Below are 24,576 nucleotides of genomic sequence, written 5' to 3' on the forward strand. Positions count from 1 at the left end.
AGTGCGGCCTAAAAGTGGTTATCCTAAGCCTTATAGGGGCCCTAATGTTTCAGGCAGCTTATGTTGATTTCCTAGCTTGTGTTAGTCTCAACATTTCTGTAAGGCCACAGACGAATCTCCGCCGGTCAGCCTAATGTGATAGATAGGCTGACTGCGGAGAATCAGGGCACATCGCAGCATGCTGCGAATTGCCCGCCGCGAGCGGAGATTCGCAGTGATTCTCCGCTCGTGGACAGGGGGCCTAGCTCATCATTTCTGTAATATACTTGCATTAACAATTTTGTTGCTTTACCACTGTAAACCCACTAGAGGTTTGCCTTCCAGCTTCTTTGCAATCCACTGTCTGTCATGAGGTACAGAGCTTCTGTGGCAACAGGGACATTTCCTTAGCAACAGAGAGAGGAGCTATGTTCACAGCACAGGCTGCAGGCTGACAGATCTGCAGACACTGTGATAAAGATCTCCACAATCTTTGCTTCTCCTGCTGTTAACAAAGATACTCAAATCCAACACCATGATCCTATAAACACTGTATTTTGTTTAATCCAACATTAAAAATATTATCACTGACATTACCAACTAAACATAGGAATGAACATACACGTTTCAAGCAGGGCTATGGAATCAGTAAGCCTAATCTGCGACTCCTCAATTTTTTCCGGACTCCAACTCTGAACTTCTTCATACATGACTCATGAGTGCAGACATGCCAACTGTCCAGCACCTTTTTCCTCTTGTCTGTAGAGGAGCAGCTTTACTGCTACCAAAATGGGACTCTGAAACATTGACTCTTACTCCACAGTCCTGATTTCAAGCTAAAATAATTCTCTTAATCTTGCCCATCTCCTGCTATTATAGTGTCTCTGTGTGTCTGTGCACACATTATAGTGGATTTACTAACTATGTGACCAGAATCTCTCTGAATACCTGAATCATCCTGTAAAAGTAGAGGGGCGAGTATTCAGCTACAGCTGATTGGATCAGAGACAGTGCATTGCAGCATGGGAGATAAGGGAGAAAAGTTCAGGACAGTGAACTGCTGGCAGAATGCTAAACTTACTACATGCCCTCTGCCTGAAAGTGGATTACAAACAACAGAAAAATCGGGAAGACCATCTGAAAATCAGAACATACAGGCATGAAACATGGTTCAAACAGCAGCGAATGAAAGGATAAGAAGAACTTGTGGTGTATTTTAGAGATTTTTTTTGAAAACTCAGTTACGCCTTAAACTTATCTTTCAGCTATTGGATAAGTGTCTTATTGGTGGAGGCCTGACTTCTGAGACCCAACAGTTCACAAGAAAAGTGATTCAGTGTCCCCTGGTATGAATGGAGTGGTGGTCGTACATGTCCTTTGCCACCCAATTCATCTCTATGAAGCATCTGGAGAAAATCCAAGTGCTGTACTCGACTTCTCTTTGTCAGTCCCATTGAGATGAATGAAGTGGCAGTGCGCATGTTTGACTGCTGTTCCATTTAAACTGGGGGGACCCAGCCTTGTGATTGGTGGGGGTCTCAACGATCAGACCCTCAATGATCACTTCTCCCTTTAACCCTTTGCAATCCAATTTTGGATTTAGGGTTTCCTAGGGGGTTTTCTCTTTCTGCCATTATACAATGGCGCCATCTGCTGGCTAGAGCCAGTACTGCGGTAGGGGACACGCTGAAGAGGCCCTCAACAACAGAGCGGCCAGTAATATACAGTAAGAATACCCTGCCGGACGTCTTCCGACATCGGAGCTGTACAGCCTTCAATCAGAATGTCTTCAGACGTCAGACAGTGGATTGGAGAGGGTTAATGATCGCCTAGATGCCTTCCTATTGAGGTCATTAAAGTGGTTGTACCAAAATTGACATTTATCAACTACCTATCCATAGGACAGTGGATTAAAGTTTGATCGATGGAGATCTCACCAATCTCAGTAACAGGGGTCCAGTGTCCTCCTTTCCTCTTCACTGTCAGAAGGAGCTTGAAAGGAGCAGCAGTCATGCATGCATAGGGCCACTTCATTCATCTTCAGATGAGCGGCACTATTTCCATTATCCCCATTGAAGATGAATAGAGTGCTATCACACATGTGTGACCACTACTCCATTCAGTCTCCACGTCACTGCGGATAGGTACATATTGGACCCCTGGTTCTCAGCATCTGTGGTAGTCTCAGTGCTGGGACCCCCAGTGATCAGACAAATCACCTATCCTGTGGGTATGTGAGAAAGGTCAATTTTGGTACAACCCCTTTAAGAAACCTTGTATTCACACATAGGGATTGAGGTGTAGTTACAACTGTATCAAAACCACATCTTAAAAAAAATCACATTGGGTTTTATCATGATTTATCAGTGTTTTGCAACGTCTGTACATTTTTTTCTAATCTGTTTTTAGTTTCTCATGATACTTTTTGTCTACTGCTTTGTGTGCTTTACAGCACCCACATGGTTCATAGGAACCTCTAGACTTCAGAGGTTTAGTGAATTCTCTGGGAGAGTGTTGTTGCTATGTTCTATGATATGTGCATAGGTCATTGTGCAGGGAAGGGGAGGAGGTAAACTGTAACCATCTCCCTATTGTGAATTGGGGATTCTGTGTTATCTATGTATAATGAGAATACTGCTGCAAAGTGACCTTTACAGAATAGGAAGTGTCCGACTATGATGAAGCTCACTGGCCAGAGAGAAAACTGCAAGATTTCAGGATCATTTTACAGCAGTGTTCTCATTTAGCTTACACAGACCCTGATGGCTAATACACACATATCTGAGAAAAGGAGAGGAGCAGTGTGGTCATGGCTTTCGTGCAAGTGCAATATGTAGCCAACTGTGGCTGCTTTTACTGTTATTGGGCACTAGGGCATATAACCTTGTAGCACTGTCCTCCATGTGCCAAATGCTACCTGGTCCCACAGTGAATCACTTAAAGGGGTTGTCCCGCGGCAGCAAGTGGGTCTATACACTTCTGCATGGCCATAATAATGCACTTTGTAATGTACATTGTGCATTAATTATGAGCCATACAGAAGTTATAAAAAGTTTTTTACTTACCTGCTCCGTTGCTGGCGTCCTCGTCTCCATGGTGCCGACTAATTTTCGCCCTCCGATGGCCAAATTAGCCGCGCTTGCGCAGTCCGGGTCTTCTGCTTTCTTCTATGGAGCCTTTCGTGCAGGATGCCGGCTCCGTGTAGCTCCGCCCCGTCACGTGCCGATTCCAGCCAATCAGGAGGCTGGAATCGGCAATGGACCGCACAGAAGAGCTGCGGTCCACGGAAGAAGAGGATTCCGGCGGCCATCTTCACAGGTAAGTATAGAAGTCACCGGAGCGCGGGGATTAAGGTAAGCGCTCCGGTAAGCTTTCTGTACGTCCCTGCATCGGGGTTGTCTCGCGCCGAACGGGGGGGGGGGTTGAAAAAAAAAAAAACCCGTTTCGGCGCGGGACAACCCCTTTAACTGTAACCCAAGCCCCACAAAAAAGGAAATCCCGTACTGAAAAAAGACGCTTTAAGAGGATGGAGGAACAACAGAATATGTCTTTCTTTGTTGTATTCTAGTAACCTTCTGCAATAGTACCTGTGGCTCCAGAGCTCTCTGATTTATGGGTAATTATTATCCTTTGTGTCCAATCAAAGTTTAGAACGCTAAGGGATGATGCATTAAAAGTATATTCCAGGATGAGAAAAACATAGCTGCTTTCTTCAAAAAAAAAACAGCGCCACGCCTGTCCATAGGTTGTGTGTGGTATTGCAACTTAGTTCCATTGCAGTGAAAAAAAAGCAGCTTTGTTTTTCTAACGCTGCACGGCCCCTTTAATTGCCTCTGCAGAAGAACTGACTGCGTTCTTGAAAGGCAGAACCAGGCACAAAATGCAGAAGAGTATCAAGAGACGTTTAAAGATGCAAGTTCAAAGAAAACATCTTAGATAGATTAAATGTACCCAAGACTAGTCGCGTGCTCCCTACAAGCTGGTTCTGTCACAAGAATAGTAATTAGGTAATAGCAGGGAACACATTCTCTGTTAATTACAGGAGACATAGGATGATAATTTCATGGGTTGACGGGTTGCAAAAAAATGCACATTTTCCGTCCAGCAGACAGTTTCCATGGACACGCAAGAAAAGCCTGAAAATAGCCATATTCTAAGACTGACCGATGGGCTGTCCTAAGTGATATGTGCTTAAAACATCAATAGAGCCACCGAGACAAAAGTTACGTGTGATGACAAGAAAGTTTAGCCTAAGGCGCTATTCACAGGGGCGAGTTTAATGTCCAAGTTCCATCTGAGTTTGCAAGTGGCAGAAGGTGCGCAGAACTCGGGCCCATTCACATATGCGGTTTTTTTTTACAGACCTGTGTTAAAAAATCACAGCATGTCCTACTTTGGTGATTTTTCAAAAATTTTTTAGCCCATTAGGGCTAAAACAGATGAGTGCAAGCGAACTCCGCTCACCGCTACGGAGCGCATCTGCGCATGAACAAGGTAGAAAAAATATTTTTTACCGTTCTCATTTCGCACTGTTGTGCACCATTTTTTTAAAGAAAAAGCAGCAAAATAGTTTTTTTTTTCTCGTGTGAACGAGCTCGTCCAAAGGAATCCTGAAGATGCGTTCGCCGCTGCGATATCTCATTGGTATGGCCTTCAATAGATCACATGGTGCTGCAAACTCGCACAGCAGCGAGTGTTCACTTAACCCTTTGCAATCCAATTTTGGATTCAGGGTTTCCTAGGGGGCTTTCTCTTTCTGCCATTTTACTATGGCACCATCTGCTGGCTAGAGCCAGTACTGCAGTATGTGAAATGCTGGAGAGGCCCCCCGACAACAGAGCGGCCAGTCATATACAGTAAGAATACCCTGCCGGATTGTCTTCTGACATCGGAAGCTGTACAGCCTTCAATCAGAATGTCTTTAGACGTCAGACAGGGGATCGGAAAGGGTTAAAGACCGCTCACACGTATTTATGTGCGTTCGGTGGACTAGTCAACCAATGAGCCTGTGTTGACGAGGGGGTCGAAATCTCAAATACCCAGGAACTGACACCCCATAACTAGTCAACGCATTCTATTCTATTTCGGCCCGGGTGAATGATCCCAATAATTCGTTCAGTGATGTAAAAGCACACAAACCGCGGTCGTTCGCACCTTTTAGCGACTACTCTGAACGACTGTTCCAACGATAGTTGAATGGAGGGGCAGGGCAATGGGTTCGTTGTAGTAGCTGAAAAGCGCCCATACATAGACCTCTCGGAAAGTTGTGACATATGTGTGTGAAGTGCGGCTTTACATGGGACTGCAGCCAAACCTCCTGCATCCGAGAGTCATGAAGATGCAGAAACAATAGAGCTGCTGCCATGACGATGCATTTCGGTTGTCTATCTTGAGGGTTAACTCTAACCTGCCAAGACTCCATTCCATATTGAGTAAGCTCCTCTTGCACTGTGCGCCGTCCTCCCCAGTACAGTGTTTGCAATGCATTGTGGTAAAGCCGGGGACAGCGAGCGGAGATTCCCCATTCGCGATGTGTCTGACTCTCTGCATGTCTCTGTTACAGATGCCTCAGGAACAGTATGCTCACAGGAGTACGCTCTCCGGCAGCGAAGGACCCCATGTGTACAAGGTGGGAATATACGGCTGGAGGAAGCGGTGTCTGTATTTCTTCGTTCTGCTCCTCATGATACTCATCCTGGTGAACCTCGCCATGACCATCTGGATCCTCAAAGTCATGAACTTTACTATTGTAAGTAACCATGGCAACCAGATTCTCTAGACGGAATGGGAACGGAGGGGAGCTTCCTGATGGTGTGGAAAAAAAAAAAAAGCAGCAGGAACGGGATTATCACTCAGCGGGAGCCGTGGGGAGAACAATACGGAGGTTATGGCAGGCCGCGGACGACATTCACTTCACATACAACTTTATCTTAAAGCTGGATTCCCACCTGGAGCGTAATTGTGCCATAGAAGCAGCGGGGAGCTGAGATGGAGCGTAGGGAGGCGTAGTTACAAATTTGGCGTACAGCGGGAAGCCTGGTCAGGGTTAGCACACACTTACTTAACAGAAAGAACAGTTAATAGGAGAAAAAAAAAATAGTTTTACCGTTTGGCTCATACTACACAACTAGAACAATGTGATAAAGTGTCTGCAACCTGGCGCTGTGAACCTGGCGGGCGGCACGGCGTTACTTGTAATAGTACAACTGCTGAGAGTCAGGGGTCGCTGACGGCTCAGGGAGTGTTTGCAGGGTGGGGGCAAAATTACGTTGTACGGGATGCGCCATAGAAAAGTAGGCCGGAACCATGCGCTTATGAAAGCTGAAAAGAACATCTGTCTCTGTTGCCCATAGCAACCAATAACAGCGCAGCTTTCATTTACCTCAGCAGTATAAGAAACGAAATCTGGGCTGCGATTGGTTGCTATAAATAATGGAGACAGCTTTTCTTTCAGGCCGCTTTCATAGGAGTGTGGTGCCGGCCTACTTTTCAATGGCCACACTGTATATCCATTATTTGTAGACATGACGTGGATGTACTATACGTCCATGATTATTATGTCCATGATTATTATGTCCATGATTATTATGTCCATGATTATTACGTCCATGATTATTACGTCCATGATTATTACTTCCTTGATTATTACTTCCACTGAAAGGAATGGGGAGCTGTGGGATGTGGTTTGCAGCTTATTTTATTCTGTATTGACGTATATGATGGCGGTTTTTATCACACGTGCCTCAGGATGAACTGTAAAAACTCAGAGTCTCATGCCCTATCATATGTTTAGCTTTTATCTTTTTGGCCTTCATTGAAATGAATGACAGATCTACAAGTGCTTTTACCTGGAACGGTTATCGTTCAAATGAGCGAAAGTGAAGGATAAGCCACCGTTTGGTCTGAACGTGAGCCAATGACTGAGCGACGAATGAGAATCGCTCACTTTTCGCTCGTCGTTCATTTTATGCAACATGAAAACCACCGTTGGAGTGTTCGCTTTTGATTCTGTTTAAACAGCGCTGGCTCAGTCTTTGACATTCGCTTATAAGACTGAACGATTGAAAAGAATTCTCATTGCAGCAAGTCAATGATGTATGCGCCTGTCTAAAAGGGCTGCACAAGAGCTAACGGGCTAGCGGTGACGTCACTCGCTCCTTCAAATGAGAAACGGCTCATCTGAAAGGACCCCAATGGGCTCTTGCAGACGAGCGATTTTGTACGTGTTTTTGTGTGCGCAAAATCTCTGGTGCAAACCATCGATAACACAGGCTGCCCACCCGGTTCACTCAGGTGTGTGCCAGGCAAATGTGAGCGGACCCAACAGTGTGGAAAAGTACAGTAGAATGCACAGATACGCGCCCGATAGCGCTCCCTTCATAGCGCTATTACATCACGCTATCACCAGCGTATCTACGCCTATGCTCATCTGCAGGAGCCCTTAGGACTCAGTCACACGGGTGTTTTTTCGAGCAATTTGCGGATCGCATAACGGATGCGCATCCGCAAATCGCGTGACCGAGGCGGACGATTCGCTGAAAAATCTGCACCTAGCAGCGTTTTCAGCAAAAGGGCCGAGCGCTGCCCGCTATCCATTGCCACAGCTGTGGCAGAGGAGAACGATGTTCGCCCATTGAATTCAATACAGCCGGCTCCTTTGAAATCAATGGGCTGCCGGCAAGCGCTGTGTGACTTTTTGGGGGAAGGGCTTAAAATATAAGCCATTCCCTGAAAAGCATCCTGAAAATGTGTAAAAATAAAAAAAAAATGTATGCTCACCTCGCGTCCGCTCGGCAGTTCTCCTGAACTGCTCTCTGTAGTATTTATTTTTACACATTTTCAGGATGCTTTTCATGGAAGAGCTTATATTTTAAGCCCTTCCCCGAAAATTCATACAGCGCTTGCCGGCAGCCCATTGCTTTCAATGGAGCCGGCTGTATTGCCGACTCCATTGACTTCAATGGGAGAACATTGTTCTTCTCTGCCACAGTTGTGGCACAGCTGTGGCAGAGGAGAACAATCTTTAGTATATGTTCTCAATGGGGTCGCCACTGCTGTCGCCGGCCCCATTGAGTGCATGTACAAGCACCGATTTGCGCAGAACACAGTTACATGCGCTCTGCGAATCGTTGTGTCATATAATTATTGACACATCCGCATCAAAAACGGACATGTGACTGATTCCATTGCAAAGCATTGGGTATATATAGACGCAGGTCGCAAGCGCGTCTGCAAGTCGGACCCAAAAACGCCCGTGTGACCGAGGCCTTAGGGTGGCTTCAGACGAACGTATTTGCATGCATAAAATTTATGCGCGCAGTATGCAGAGAATAGAACCAATATTTTCAATGGGTTCGTTCTCATTTCCCAACTTTTGCGCAGGCAAAAAAAATAGGACCTGCTCTATTTTTTTGCGCATTTGTGCACCAAGGGTCCCCATAGGAGTCTATGGGGGGTGAGGTGCACACTGATGAGCAATACACTACGCAATTCAATGAAAAAAAGAACATATCTGGAACTCAGGCTAAATAGCTATTTAAATCGGGGCGTGTCTCGTCTGCCTCGCGCAAATCAACCTACCCTGCGTGCGCAAAAAATATAGTAAAATATGCCCTTAAGTATGAAAAAAGACTCGTACATAGCGTAAATGCGTTGCACAGAGTCACGTGCAAAAACTTGTACGCTCGCATGAAGCTGGTCTCAGAGGAGATGTTTGCATTGTTGGCTCCAAGGGTGCATGTGGGCTGCCATGCGGGCATCTACCAACCTAAGTAGGTGTAAAATAACAGGGCTTTACTGGGGGAATGGCATTCATAATGTCAGCAATGAGGGTAGAATAGTGATGATTTGTGTAGACTTCTGTGCAAGTGGGTGACTAAAAACTGTTCTTCATAACCGCCAAAGAGGCTGACAAGGGTTGCAAACTTAAACAAATGACATAAGGAGCAAATTAGGAGAAGGGGAATCTTTCCTTTATTATTTGGGTTTATCTGGTATTTTAAAATTGTATGTAATTAAGATATTAAATTGGTGGGGGTCTGTTTCACATGACCCCCACATATCAGCTGCTTGGATGGGTCCCCTTCATGGTTTACCAAGCACAGCTCCGTACTTTTAGTAGTGGCCATGCTTGGTATAGCAATTTACTACAGCTTTTTCCCATTAAAGTGAATGGACCTGAACTGTAATACCTGGCACAACCACTACTAAAGGTACGGCCTTGTGCAGTGTGGCCTAGCGTAAACAATGAAGGGGACATGGCTAACGCAGGACACGGAGCCTTCAGTTAAAAAGATTGGCGTGGATGCTGAGAGTCGAATTGCTACCATTCTTGTATTGATGGCTTACCTTAAGGGCTCGTTCACCCAAGCACAGTGGGCACGCAGTTTAACCACGTGCAAAGATCCCATGAACGGGTTGATTCCAGCCCGTTCACACAATCCAAGGTGCGCGGTGCGTGCTTTCCAGCTCCCATAAGAGTCTATGGAAAGCGCGCTCCAAAGATTGCTCAGGTCCTATCTTTGTGCACACCACAGAGCTTAGATGTCCTATCTTTGTTAGGTGCACAAATTTAGCAGGTCTAACATTCTTTCATGTGAACACTTCTATAGGATACCATTGGCTCCTATAGAAGCACTTTCTGTGCACGGCTATACTGCACACCCACAGCGCTCGTGTAAACGAGCCCCTAAAGTTGTCCAGCTAATGCAACCAATTGGCTACCATCCGTGCAGCCTGTGGAAACCTGTCCTAGGGCGGGACAGGAGAAGGAAGGGGATTGGGACAGAGCCTAACACCGCACTGTTGGTTACTGTCAGCCTTACCACTCAGCCTAACAGGACTGAATAGTTGGGCATTAAGTTCTGCCACCCATGCTTACACCCCCTTCTTCTTCCAGTCAGTAAATGCATTTTCCCATCGTAGAATTGGTTTCCACAGACTACATGAATGGCAGACTTTTTTAAAAATTCTGGACAACCCCTTTAAGGATAGGCCCTCAATTAGGTCAACTCCTCTTCCTTAGTCAGACCTAATCTGGAATACTGTGTCCAGTTCTGGGTGCCACAATTTAAAAAAATACATCGACAAACTGGAGCAAGTTCAGAGAAGAGTTACCAAGATGGTGAGCGGTCTGCAAATCATGTCCTATGAGGAACGGTTAAAGGATCTGGGAATGTTTAGCTTGCAAAACAGAAGGCTGAGAGGAGACTTAATAGCTGTCTACAAATATCTGAAGGGCTGTCACACTGCAGAGGGATCAGCTCTATTCTCATTTGCACAAGGAATGACTAGAAGCAATGGCATGAACCTGAAAGGGAGGAGACACAGATTAGATATTAGACAGTGAGGGTGATCAATGAGTGGAACAGGTTGCCATGGGAGGTGGTGAGTTCTTCTTCAATGGAAGTCTTCAAACAGAGGCTTGGCAGACATCTGTCTGGGATGATTTAGTGAATCCTGCATTGAGCAGGGGGTTGGACCCGATGACCATTCTTTGACTCTGTTTGCTGTCAGCCAATCCGCATTGCTGCTGAGAGCAGTTGATACACAGTGTTCACAATACTCTTCCCAAATGTCCTTTTCAGCTGGATGACAGGCACAATATACAACCTGAAATCCTCTGGAAGTGAAAAAAGTACCTACCCATACTCGTAGATGGAGTGAATGATAGTAGTCTCTTTAGGGAATGTACCCCAAAATTACTTAAAGAGACACTTCAATTTCAGGACAGAATTCTCTCCTGCAACCAGAGGCGGTGGGGGCACATTAACTGCACATGTTCTCTGCCATCTCTTTGATATGCCAGTTCCAGGTCCCATTTTAGTCCATCCAAGATGACCAACGCAATCTTTAGCCAACTAATCCTCACAGTGCACAAGTACTGTTAGACTACCAATGCATTATACTTGCTCACGTCATCAGCGCTAGCCAATCAGAGAACAGTGGTCATTAGGCGGTTAGAAAATTGCTGTCCTGAAAATGGGCTCATAATTGGCAGATCAGACAGGCAGCGGACAAAAACAGCTGCAGGTAATATACCCCTGCCCCCCTCCGGTCCCAGGACAGAATCTAGCCCCCAAACCAGAGAGTTGTTCTTATTAGGGCTCCCACCCACTGACGATATTTTCTTTCTTGCACTGCGAGAGCACAAGAAAAATCTCGCATCGCTGCGCAAGAAAGAGGCCGGTATAGAACCAGCATATCGCAAGTGGTTTCAATGGGGCTAGCGACAGCAGCGCTAGCCCCATTGAAAGCATAGGGAGAATGCCGCGGACTTCTACCACAGCTGTGACAGCTGTGGCAGAAGTCCGCGGCATTCTATTCTATTGCTTTCAATGGGCACTGCTGACGATCCCATTGAAATCAATGGTTTCAGCCAAGCCCCGCAGAATGATTATCGGGGAAGGGCTTGAAATATAAGCCCTTCCCCAATAATCATCAATCAGTGTGTAAAAAAATAAAAAAACTTATTACTCACCTCTCCTGCGCTCAGCCGCGTCTTCCTGCTGGCTCCCCGGCGCTGCTGCCGCTGGCCCCATTGAAAAGACTGGCGATATGTCAGCGTGATGCCGATATCCTGGCGTCATGCCGATTTTTTTCTCGCACTGCGATGCGAGACTTTAACTTTATAATCGCATCGCCGTGGAGAAAATATCGCCAGTGGGTGGGAGCCCTTATTCTCATTAGATGTGAGATATCTGAAAAGTTGCAACCTAAATATTGATCCCAACCCAACAAAGTCCTTGATTTAACCTTGAACGTTTTTTTCTTCACATTGATAACGGTGTAGTACCAGCCCAAATTGATAAAATCTTCAACTAGGGCTAAGTCTATGTCTAATGGTGGGATTATTTTTGGACGCATTTCCTATTAACCTTTGGTAATTGGATATACAATGAAAACCATTCAAAGTTTTTGAAACCTCCAAGGTTGAGTGTGGGATCATTATTAAAGGATCTAAAAAGAACACTTTTCTAATCTTCGGAAAAGTCTCCCGCTCCGGGGGGGCAACTGCTTAGCCCAATCTCCAGGTAGAAGAGATTAGTAGGATGATATTTGTAGTGGTGAGACCTAGCAAATATTAGAGGATTCTGCGTCCATGGCTGGAACCCCAGCAACAGGAAAGCTGAATGAAATAAGGGTGATGTTTTGACTCTTCTTCCCTGCGGACAGCGAAATGTGCATAAGGAATGGAATTCATGGAGGGATTTTGTGCAAATATCATCATTTTCGTAGTAATCCCAGCGCCTCTGCAGGGAGCACGCCTCGCTTTGTAATTAAAGGCTTTGTGTGGGGAAATACTGCGAACATAGTGGCTTTATTTCACCTGATGTCCTTTCCTGTAGGCTAATTTAGCAACAGTTTTCATATCATAGGCATGTGTGGGTTTGTGAGTTTATACCTCGGTGCTTACCGCTGGCAGTAAAACCATTATCGCTCACATTGAGATAACTAGATGCCTATTTGGACGTTGGCTGTGAGTGCCGTTTTATGCTTCACTCTGCTCTGGTGTCTTCTCATCCTGCTTGTAGGAATTGATTGTAAAAGGCTTTACTCCTGTTGCATAATTAGATGTAGAAGGGCAGATCACGCCAAGGGCGTTCCTTTCCTTGTAGATATCCTGTTGAATAGCATCCCTGTATGGTAGGACTTCTACTACTAAAGCCTCATCAGCCAAACATGGTGGTGCTTGGACCTTATTATTGGGCCAACTCAAAAAAATTGATCTTTTTTTCCCCTCATTTATCTCTTGGGCACTAACATCAAAATAAGGACAAAAGAAGACAATTAGGTCATCAGAGAAAGGCCTTTGAGGTAGATTGGAACTGCATTCCCAGCTGTACTCACCAACAACTGGTGGGCTCCTGGCCAGTGGGATAAGAAGCACTATTGAACCATGGTGGCACAGGAAGGATTGTTTGATTACAATCAGTTGGCCAGTCCTATACTCTATGAATAGAGAACATATAAGGCTCTTTATGAACATAGAGTATAGGCTGGCCAATGTATCTTATAGGGAGCATATGCCCTCTTATATCTTTTGTATCCTTCAAATCTCTAAAGACCGATGTATCGTTTGAGAAACATCGGCAGCCATATTTTTGCACTAATTTTATAGTAGGCCGATTTATTCCAGATTTTGCCCTTGTATTAGAGTACCAACTACCATGTCCAAAAATGACAGAATTGTACTTCTCGTTTAGAGTACCTACACGATACACTCATGAATATCAATGTTGATCGGTTTGGTGAAGTTGGGAGGACAGTATAAAAATAGAAATTTGGATACTAATGAAGATTCTAACAAAATCTCACAATCCTTTTTTATATTTTTTCATATAAATATAGATTTTTTTAATAGATTTTTTTGGTCAACTAGAAGGCTCCGAAAAGAAATGGACCAAGGAGAATTTAACCCCCACCGATGATGAGCTAGCAGAAGTCAGTGACGAGTAGAATATGTATAACGCGGTTCATATTCATTAAACTTGGGAAGGAGAATACTTGTGTTATATACTGGAAGTTTTGTTGGAGTTGGTGGAGTTAGATGGTTCAGGACCGAGCTGTCCTTAAAGTTTAACACAGTTACCCACCATTACACCCGGGCATGTGGGTATATTTTGGATGAAACAAACATTTTCACAAACACAACCTTCAAGTTTGAAATGTCATAAGTGGCACATGTTAATATCCATGTTAGATCAGGCTAGTACTCCGTTCTATGAGGAAGTAGAACGTCTCTGGTTACTTAGGAGACGTTTAACGATGTTTTCAGCATTTCCTCTTACAATTTTGGCTTCTTTTGAAGTGATGATGGGTCCTGACATTCTGACTTTTTACCTTCACGGTAATGTTGAGTAATATCAAAACAAGCGTTTGCTAATAGAAACGAGGCAGTTGATTGACAATGGATGCAGAATTAATTAGTCTTCAATTATTTTATCACATATGAAAAGATGCAGTAGACTAACGCCATGTTTTATTCTGAAGTCTTAAAATTGAATGTCCGCCCTTTGATTATGGACCTACATAGGTCCAGAATTCTGCGCTGATTATTTTTGTCCAATGAAATTAGGTTACCCCCTATATCCAGAGGGCAGTGGATAAGTAGCTGATCTTTGAGGGTCCAACTGTTGGGAATGCATCGATCGGAAGAACGGGGTCTAGAGCTTGCCCAAATGAATGAAACGGTGGTCCTACATGTGTCTACATTGGTCCTACATGTGGAATTTCAAGCACTCATCTATCTTTGGTGGTCCTATTGAAATAAATGGAGTAGTAGTGTGAAATGGAGTAGTAGTGTGCATATGCAACCATAGCTTCATTCACTTGAGGATACTCTAGACCCCTGTTCTTCTGATCAGTGGGGGTCTCAATGGTCAGATCCCAGTGATCAGCTATTTATCCACTATCCATGACTTCATTTTGTGGCACAGCTCCTTTAATTCATCTTTTCATCAGTCAGACCTCTGTTTTTCTGATACAGAGCTCCTTATCTCCTGTGTTAACCAAAAACCTTTTTGAACTTTAACGTGTTTTTTGGAACCAGAGCTTTTGGTTTCAAAAACATGACCAAAATTGCATTAAAACATTGTATGTGAAACCAGCCTAAACATATATTTGAAAAAATCATCAGTACAGGATTTGGAACCTTAAAGGGCTTGTCAAGTCATAAACTATTGATGGCCTGTCAGCAGGATCAACAATAGTAGATTGACGGGGTTCCATTGCCATGGACCCCTGCCAACCGGTTGTTTGCTGGGCCTGTGATACCAAGCACTGTTGTTAAGCCATCAATAGTTTACAACTGCATAACCCCTTTAAAAACAATATAGTGCTGGAAGGTTAATTTCACTGTATTACAATATTTAGGTTCCAACTATCTATGATGACCAAGGATTTCCAGAAAACGGGGCTTTAGGGCATTACTGCATTTAATAGGTATACTTGTAACAGGCCTGATTTTCACTGGGCAGTCTACTGAACGGGAACCCAAAAGGGAGAAATTATGCTAATATGGATTAAAAGCAAAGTTAATTATTTATTGTAGTAGACACTTCCTGTTTTCCTAATAGGGACAGTCAGGGTCGCCACAGGTTCCTGATGTGGGTCGCCCTCGTCAGGGTGAGTTCTCCATGTTTAGGTAAAGTCTCATTTTTATTAGCCTAGGGTCAGATTTCCTTTTCCCCCATTTTTGGTTTCATTATAAATATATTGTGTTCTCTGCGTTAGTATATTGTTTGTATATTCCTTCTTTTAGGATAACTAATTATGTCTGATCTGGAGTAGGTGTTTGCATCCAGCTTGAACATAACATTCTTACTCTGGAGGACCTAGCATGCTTATGTTTTACACAATCAGTGTATGAATTTCAAAGAGATAGGTGTAAGGGCTTTTACCCACTAACGTTCTTTTAACGCTTCGATATCGCTGCATTTTTTTACTGGAAATGTCAATGGGACTTTCTAATGTTAAAATTGCATTGCAAAAAAATCACAAGTTTGCGCTTCTACAATTTTTGTGCGATGCGATTTTAACATTAGAAAGTCCTATTGACATTTGCAGTAAAAAAAACGCAGTGACATCACAGCGTAAAAAAAACACTAGTGGGTAAAATCCCTAATACTTCATTTCTCGTATGGTGCTGCTATAGAAAAATGGAGCAGTTGTTGCCGGATCCTGTTTACAGATTATGTCTGATCGCTGGGAGTGCCAGCAGCTAGACAATCTGTGATCAGCTTATTGTCCCTTCTAAGCGCTTAGTCAGGCAAGCGGATATTCGCGCGTTTTCCAGCGCGGGGAAAAAACGCATTGCGTGCGGAAAAAAGTCTGCATGACCACGTCCATTGCCACCCATATGTTCTATTTTTTGTAGGTTCTAACTCTGTGCCACGTACACCGTGTGTTTTTTTTCTGTATGGAAAAACGCGCGAATATCCGCTCGTCTGACTTCGCCCTAAGGAAAAAGAGATCATACAAAAAGGAGAGCCTCTTTAATGGGGGGTGTACGGGATCCGAAAAAAAGCATGGTTGTTTCCTCCCAAAAACAACTGCAATACTTTCCGCAATCCAAAACAGACCTGTTTTTCAATTACTGTAGAACCATTGTAATAAAAAGTACAAGGCTGGATCGGGGCCCTAAGGGCGGGTAGGGGGGGCACATGACAGGGTTGCTAGAGAGCAGGAAGGGGTGAAAGAGTCAATATGAGGGTGTAGGAGGTAGAGTGGGGCATAGAGGTTAAGGAAGGGAAAGATGGGGATTTGGGGAGATAGAATTGGGGGAGTATGCTAGAGAAAGTGATAAAAGAGGGAAGTTTTAGGCAGGAGCGCCAAAGCAAGAAGAGTCCCGCCCACCCTCCTGGAGAGGTGAAAGGTAATAGGAAGTCATTCCATGAGTTTCAAGAAGCTCAAGTAATACGAGTATTTAGGGGGAAATTGTGTATGTCCTGTGAGGGCAGCGGGTGGGGCATCCTTGGAGCTGGGTTATTTATATTGGGTTGAGGGAGTTTGGTGGGTACGGCCTTACCTTTAAGACCCTCCCTCCTCCTTTTGGTTCATCATGGTTGGGTCTAGTGCGTTGGGTAAGGCCAGGGAAACGATCCCAGGTTCATCATGGTTGGGTCTGGTGCGTTGGCTAAGGCCAGGGAAACGATCCCAGGTGGCCTGGGTCTTTTTTTGATATTCTAGTCCCGCAGTGGTGGTGGTGGTGGTGGTGGGGAGTTAGTGGTGTCTCCGAGCCCGGTGGACAGTTGGAGGCAAAGTTCAGTTGTATGTGTGGAACACCAGACCTTTGTTGTTGTGGCCCCTGAGATCTCCTCTCTGTATTCTATAAAGAGTTCATTTGTATTGTTATTATGTCAAATAAAATTGCTGCTGTGGTCAAAATATCCACCGAATATATGATGGTCTCAATGTTTAATTGGGGGGCGAGGGGGTAAAGTAGCAAGGGGGTCAGGTCACAGTGACTCTAGCCTACCCGGGTCATGTTTCTGAGTTAAGATAAGCGAAGATACATATGTCTGGGTCTGAAGAGCTTACAGTCTAACCCCCCGTATTTCATTGCTAGAGTTTGCTGTAATTGTCTGATTGTTCGAAGTCTCTAACTCATTTCTAGCTAGGAGCCAACATGAAATGTAATGGAATGTGTTGCACTATATATTGCAGTAATTGCTGTTGTGTGGTCTGCAGCCAAGGCTTCAGGTCTGGAAGCAGAACTGCTATTAAACATATTTTAAATTATTGAACAAGTGATAAAAATGGTATAGAGCATTATATGACTTAATTCCCGTAGTTTATTTAAATGTCTGTGAGTGGAATGGGTAATGTCTGCCAGAAGATTTTACCTAAATATATCATGTATTGTTAGCGGATCTTTGGAGAAGTTTATTCCTGGAGAAAATAAACATATTTGTGGCCGGTTTAATGAAGGATTTTCTAGAATTCGTGTTTTCTTTTATTTTAATTTTTTTTTTCTCTGACTTCTTCAAGGAGAATTCCATTTCTCCCTAACACCCGACCCCCCTCAAAGAAAATGGGGGGTTTAAGTTATATATATATATATTTTTTTTTTTACAGGCAATTGTGAAAAACAGTAAAAGTGTTTGCAGTCGCCACCTTACCTCCCCTGGTGGTCGCGGGGCGCATCCTACTCCTGTTCCCAGTAGACGCTCTGTTCTGGCATCTGCACGCTCTTCCTCTCTTTGGCCCAGAGGATGCATGCACATGGCTGTGCTTTTAAAGGGCCAGCGCGCACACTGAAAAATCTTCCCTTGCCAATCCTGTTGTATCCTTGGCTATACCAGATACTCTCTACCTTCAGAGGATGCTTGAGTTTTTGGTCCAAATTGAGGGGCTATTCAAGTGTTCATGGGTTACAGCCGTTAAAGATTAAAAATTAAAAGACTAAGGCCCCCTGCCCACGGGCGTTGCGGTATCCCGGGGCGGAGCTCTGCCGCGGGAGTCGCCGCCCGGGAGCAGAAGCCGCAGACGAATCTCCACCGGTCAGCTTAATCTGATAGATAGGCTGCCGCGGAGAATCGGGGCAATTCGCAGCATGCTGTGAATTGCCCGCCACAAGCGGAGAATCACAATAATTCTCCACTTGTGGACACGGGGCCGGCGCTTTCCATAGCGATGCTGTGGCGAAATCACTGCCGTGGACTTGTCAAACGAGAACAGCCCCTTCATCCAGGTCCACCAATTTGTCAACGTCTCTCAAGAGTCCAGATCCACAGTGAGTGTATATAGAGGACTAGTTCATTATTGATCTTGTTTAATACATAACAAGAACATAAAATAAAAAAGGTTACAGTTGTGGGAGTGCAACGCGTTTCAGATGCCTCCCTTTTTAAGCACAGGGCCCATAAAGTTTCACTTATGTAAACTAGAAATTGCATGGGTTCCAACCAGACCAGATACTAAAGTCAGACTGGCTGCTATATGGAACAGACTAACACTTGACTTGGCTGCGGGCAGCATAGGCCTATTCCGTGACTGACACCTTCTCACTTCCAAATGTTGCATTTAGAATTGGTACTGTAAGTTGGGTGGAATGGGGCCCACACTTCAACTATATAGGGCCTGAAGATTCCTCATAGTTGTCCCAGTTGTTTCAGTTACTGAAGACCCCTCATCTAGATCATTGACCATTGTAGCCCAAACCTATGATCACCAGCTGCAAAGAACATCTGCAACCAAGTGACAAGTTTGGTGCTTTGATTGCTCATTCATCTTATATTTTCTTTTTACATAATTGTCTTGTGTTTTATGAATTATTTTAAAGCACCCGTATAATTATATTTCCGTTACTTTATCTGCATAGTATTTCACTTGTTGGAGCAGCAGTTTGTGCTGCAGAGCTGTTGTTCTGTTGTAGGATTGCAATTTTAGAGAGTAATGGCTCCTGTTTTTTGGTTAACTGGTCATCCTACTGGCACCCATCTTTTCACAACTGGGCTCTGGCCCATCTGGTAGATAAGAAGACTGCAGTATTATAGATTATGTATAGGGGCCATATTTAAAGAAATTCAAGTTGCACCTCTGTTCATGCCTGACAGGCTTGTGTATGTTAAAAGGGTTTTCTAAGGAAATACTATTGATCGGCTGGGGTCTGCGGCTCAAGACTCTGGCCAATCAGCTGTTCGGATGCCTGCTGTCAGCGCCATGACACAAGGTATTGGGGCAGAAGCAGAGCTCTCCAACCTCTGTGTGGTGGCCAGTGCTGGTAATTGCGCAGCTATCATTGAGGAAGTTGTGCCTGTAGTTACCAGCCTTTGCCACTACATAGAAGTCGGAGCTATCTACTTCCACTCCTTACCCTGTGTTATGTTGCTGAAAGTGGGCGCCCAAACAACTGAGATCCAGAGCACCACACCCAAGCGAGTCAACTATTGATGACCTATCAGGGGGATAGCAAACACTTTTTGTTGATCAGTACTTCTGGCTCACCTCATCGTGCTTGTGTATAATATTAAGATAATTTCAAGAAAGAGTCCTGAGACTTACTTACTGCTTTAAAGTTTCTTTCCCTCTTCCATAAATCTGCATTCTTTCAGTCAATAAACCTTCCAGGACACATTTTGGCCCGTCCAGCCTTTTTCAACTGCGGAGAAATGGGCAAAGGTAACTATGTGAGCGCCCATGACAAGGCCAAATTGTGATATCTAGACAGCTGGATGGGTGCATATCCAAAACAGCAGATCTTGTGGGGGTGTTCCTGGGAGGCAGTTTTTAGTACCTACCCAGGAAGGAGAACTGATGAAAGGTGCCCAAGGCTTCAGCATCTATGTGGGAAGCAAAGTCTAGCCCGTATGGTCCCATCCCACGGAAGAGCTACTGTGGGGCAAACTGCTGAAAAGGTTCTTCCTGGCTCCGATAGATAGGTTTCTAATGACACAGGACATCGCAGCTCGCTGTGTATGGGGCTGAGTAGTACACAATATCAGACTTTTAGTGTTATGGTTGTTCAGCTTAGAAATGGCTCGGTAACACAAGATAAAATGCGTTTCTTTAAATAATTTATCAGCCTAATTGCCTTAGTTTGAAAGTTTCTCACCTATTGAAATGCTCACTTAGCCGCAATTTAAGTAAAAATGTTTAAATTTTTGTGCCTCTTTGTGTCTTGCTGCAGTAATTTGAGCGTTATCTGGTAATTATTGTTCATTCCCATTAATCTTTGTAAACAAATTATTCTGCCACTGTTTTCTAAAGAATACATGAAAGAGAATGTGCTCTAGAGGGAAAAATGTCCTTCAGTATGCGAACGGGTATACAACGCTGCGGTGTCACAGATAGGATTAGCAACACTTCCAGTAAATTCTTTACTATTTTTCGTTGCTAGGGAAATTTTCTAAAAGGTTATTTGATGTTGTTTTTTTTTTTTTACTACAGTAGTAATGCATTTAAAGGGATAATGCACAGAATAATTAGTTGGAAAGGTTTCTCGCCTTCTGACTATATATGACACTAGGTGATATACCAGCTTTGCCCGAGTTAATTTGGTACAGGTGTTTACCCGTTGTTCGCACGGAAAATTTTATGAAGTCGTGGTTACTTCGGAGAAACTGAGGAATAAAATATGTATACACATAGAGGAGCGTTAGATTCTCCTCAGACTGCATGTACTGATGTCCCTCTGCAGAATGTGCCACACCTCCCACTCTGCTCACTTTTTACCCTTAAATGTAACACCCCTTTTTATTCAAATTTACCCCCAGACTGGAGGTTGCAGCCCCTTCTTAGCCTTAAAGGCATGCTCCATTCCTACAGTCCATGGCCGCTTCCTCATGTACTTTACTGAGGAAAGTTACATTACATAGGGGGTCACTTAGTTTTGCGCTTAGGATTAAATAATCAAGTTGTGACCTCTTTACTTTTCCTATTTAGGACCTAAAATGGTTGTGCCAAATTTCAAGTTTGTACAACACTGGGAAGTTAGAGAATTAGATTAGATACATTACATAGGGGGTCACTTACTTTCACACTTAGAATTGAATAATCAAGTTGCAACCTTCACTTTTTCTATTTAGGACCTAAGGAACGGTTGTGCCAAATTTCAAGTGTGTACGACATCGGGAAGTTAGAGAATTAGTGGAGAGTTCGTCACTGAGTGAGGGAGTCCGTCAGTCAGTGAGGGCTTTCGCCTATATATATATGTATGTATATATATATATATATATATATATATATATATATATATATATATATATATATATATATATATATATATATATATATATATATATATATATATATATATAGGCGTGTTACACAACAAAATAGGACATGCTGCGTTTTTTTTCATGTGCTTGAAAAACACAGGCCTAAAGGGCCCAATGTAAATCAATGGAGTTTATAGCGCTGCGTATTACATGTGCAATACTCAGCCAAAAAACGTTTATGTGAGTGAGCCCTTAGTCTTTGTGTGGGGCCTACACGATTGTGGTTTTCGATCTACTGTATATATGACAATTGGATGTAGACCTGCTGTGCCACACACTGGTTTGAATTTGGGCCAAATCCAGAGGTGACACCTTAGTCACCCTGGTCTTCATCCTTTGGTATCTGGGCTTCGATGTGGGTTCTCCAGGCTGCTACACTAGAAGGTAAATATACCTTACCATGTAGCTATAAAGGGGTTTTTGACATATCAATATCCCCAGAACACTCTTGGTGGCTGATGGAAATTAGATGTTAAGGTCAAGGTTTCTCGCTATAATCTCTAAAAAATGTAGTTACTTATAAAACTCAATGGTGGGGAAACCCATTACTAATATACTTCAATGAATACCAATGAGCTCCCAACTGACACCTGAGAATGGCTGAATGTGCATGTTAATGTGGATGGAATCTGTATTAGTGGTTAGGCCAGGAGCACACTACTGTATTTTGGCCGCTGTTTTGCATCTATAATACAGAAGTGCGTCCTGGCCTGACCATGGGTCTCCTGACTCAAACTTCGAACATCATATATTACAGACACAAAGGTTGGCCAAAAATACAGTAGTGTTCTCCCAACCTTAATGTCACCCCTTACACACAACATCAGGTAGGGAGCTCTTGCCGAGACAGGTTGGAGGCAACACAGCAGAGGTTGCTGAAGAGTGCCATATACGGGCTGTGCAGAAAGGAGGGTAGCAGGAGTAGAATGCAAGAGTTAATTGTATCAGAGTAAAAGGCCTTAGCCTAACAAGTGAGACCCTACGATACCACCACTGCCACTGTTAAAGGCTGTCCAGCCTGGTTGCAGACTGTTTGTAGTTGTGGTCAGATGACCAGTTTTTAGCTAACAAAAAAGACTATATCACAACTTAACAGGTCGAACCTTATTACCATGTGCAATGCCCCATGCCGGGCTGGAATACCCACTTGACTGCTTCGTAGAGATACTCAAGTGTGTTTGACAGCCCCCCAAACTCTAAATCATTACTAAGATCCATCAACAGGAATCTAATGGTGCCATTTGACTAATTGTCTTGTGTGGAGTAAATTCCAGGAATCATCAGTTGTAATATTCAATGGCTTCTTTTGACTCTTGGTGTACTCCACCCTCAAGTTGAAGCCTTAGACTTTCATCTTCTAGTAACCTCACAATGTTAGGTGCAAGTGGATGGAGTTGCAGGATGTTGACTCCTTTTCATGCATAACACCACAAACTCTGCTCTCTGTTGCCTCTCTTCTTCTGGCACCTGGGTGTGGTCTGCCGCCTGGTCATCTGGTCACCCATCATCAGGTCATCTCTGCTCTTGTCTTGACAGAAAGGGAGACATTCACTCCTCCAAAGCTTAGGCAACAGCTCTTTGTCTTTCTGATATATTCTCTGCATGCCTCTTCTAATAAACACAGCCAAGTTGATCGGTCTCATCTTAAGCCAACAACTGTCACTCCTTGGCCCTTCTAATGGTTACTCAGCCCTCTCTGCTGCAGTAACCACTATAGAAAAATCTTGTCCTGCACTCATCCCCTGCGGGTGGATGAGTATTGTCCACATGGCTTGCCAGATCGCAACACTTGCAACTACATAAGATGGTACTTACTGCCACTCTTACACAGGACCTTTCTACTGCTCTTCATCACCTAACAATGCGCTGGCCATGTCACTAGGGTCTTAATACTGTTCTTCTTCTGAAGGGTGATGAGCACCCTCGTCACCAAAGGAGCAGAGCTTCGTAAGTAAGCACATCTGCTATGTCACCAAAGATGATGGGACTTTTCTCCAAGTGGCAGGACTTAGGAAGCACCACTCATGTTTATAGACGTTAGCCCTCTTGTGGAGTAGGTGATTCCTCTACTACTTTACAACAATGTCCAGTGATGGGCCTAAGCCCCATTGACATATTTAAGCAATAATCCCGATTTTGGGACAGAATTCTGTCCTGGGACTGGAGAGTGGAGGAGTATCTTACCTGTGCTTTATCTCCTCTTCCTGGCCCCTCATTCTACCCATTCCTGTTCCATTTTTAAAGCAGCTCAGATGGCCACCACTATCCTAAGCCTAGAGCATCTATAGTGCATTGGTAGTGCTAGTATTACCAATGTGCTTTAACTGCTCTGTCATTGGCCAATGCTGCTCACATGATCAACAATCACAGAGCACTTCACAGCATCTATTAGATCCCTTGAAAATGGTGGCTACTATCATAGCGATCTGAGAACAAAGCACCAAACAAGCAGAGTGAAGGGGTCAGGAAGAGAAGATAAAGTACAGGAAAGATATCCCTCCAGTCCCAGGACACAACTTTCCCCCCAAACTGGAGAAAAAAAACTTTATGGTATGTACAGCCTTGGACACATTTTCTGTTACACAATTATAGAAGTAACAGCCACTAGCTGCTATTATGTAGAAACCATACGGTAACAGCCATTGTACTATAATAAACAATACCAGTTTTCATAGGCTCGGCACTATAAATATTCTCCCAAACTGAATGGTCCTTTCTTATCTTTTTGCACATTTTATATGTAGTACATTGTATATGTACAAGTGGCAGTACAAAGGAATAGATAGAGAATTAGAATCTTCTGTATTTTATCCACATGTTGAAGAGGGGCCGGTCACCTGTACTTAGAGATAAAGGCAGCCATTGTCCTCGGTGCGCCGCCTCGGTGTTCCATGACCTTGTTGTTTAGATTTCTCTTTAAAAAATAATCTTAGGTTCGAGCTAAACACAGAGATCTTACGGAGGAAGAAAGATGGTATTTCATAAATATGTCTTCTTGTCACAATAGCTGAGGGGTTTAGCACAAGACCTACGACCTGCCAATCCGGTATTTAGAAGCTTTTGTAATGGAGGTCTTTGAACACAATCCTTTACCCCTTCCAGTCCCTTAAGGCCCCCGAGTAATAAAGGTGACCATGTCAAACCTCCCTATAATCACTGTGTTTTTACCGTCAGCAATCTATAATCTCTCTGAAGAACCCTTAGAACTGTTTTATTTTCCTTCCTGATTGCTTCTTTCATTTTTTTTTAACTACATTTATTTTGTTTTCATTGGTTTCACTGAAGTAGGATTAGAGTTCCAGAAAAATGTATTTAGCCACTTAAAGAATAAGTGAAGACAAATCCAAAACTTTTAGATTGGGCGGAATACCACAAT

The 24,576-nt window shown here is 43.8% G+C and overlaps 1 protein-coding gene across 7 annotated transcripts in view; it reads left to right on the top strand.

Annotated features, from left to right (window-relative positions):
- Positions 1 to 24,576, top strand: part of SGCD (sarcoglycan delta) — a 603,650-nt gene that overhangs the window by 403,383 nt on the left and 175,691 nt on the right. For all 7 annotated transcript variants that reach the window (XM_066590465.1, XM_066590464.1, XM_066590469.1 and 4 more), the window contains one exon: positions 5,543 to 5,728. In XM_066590465.1, coding sequence (XP_066446562.1) covers positions 5,543 to 5,728 — 186 coding nt within the window. The remainder of the gene's footprint in view (positions 1 to 5,542; positions 5,729 to 24,576) is intronic.

This window comes from Eleutherodactylus coqui, chromosome 2 (genome assembly GCF_035609145.1).
Source record: "Eleutherodactylus coqui strain aEleCoq1 chromosome 2, aEleCoq1.hap1, whole genome shotgun sequence".
NCBI lineage: Eukaryota > Metazoa > Chordata > Amphibia > Anura > Eleutherodactylidae > Eleutherodactylus > Eleutherodactylus coqui.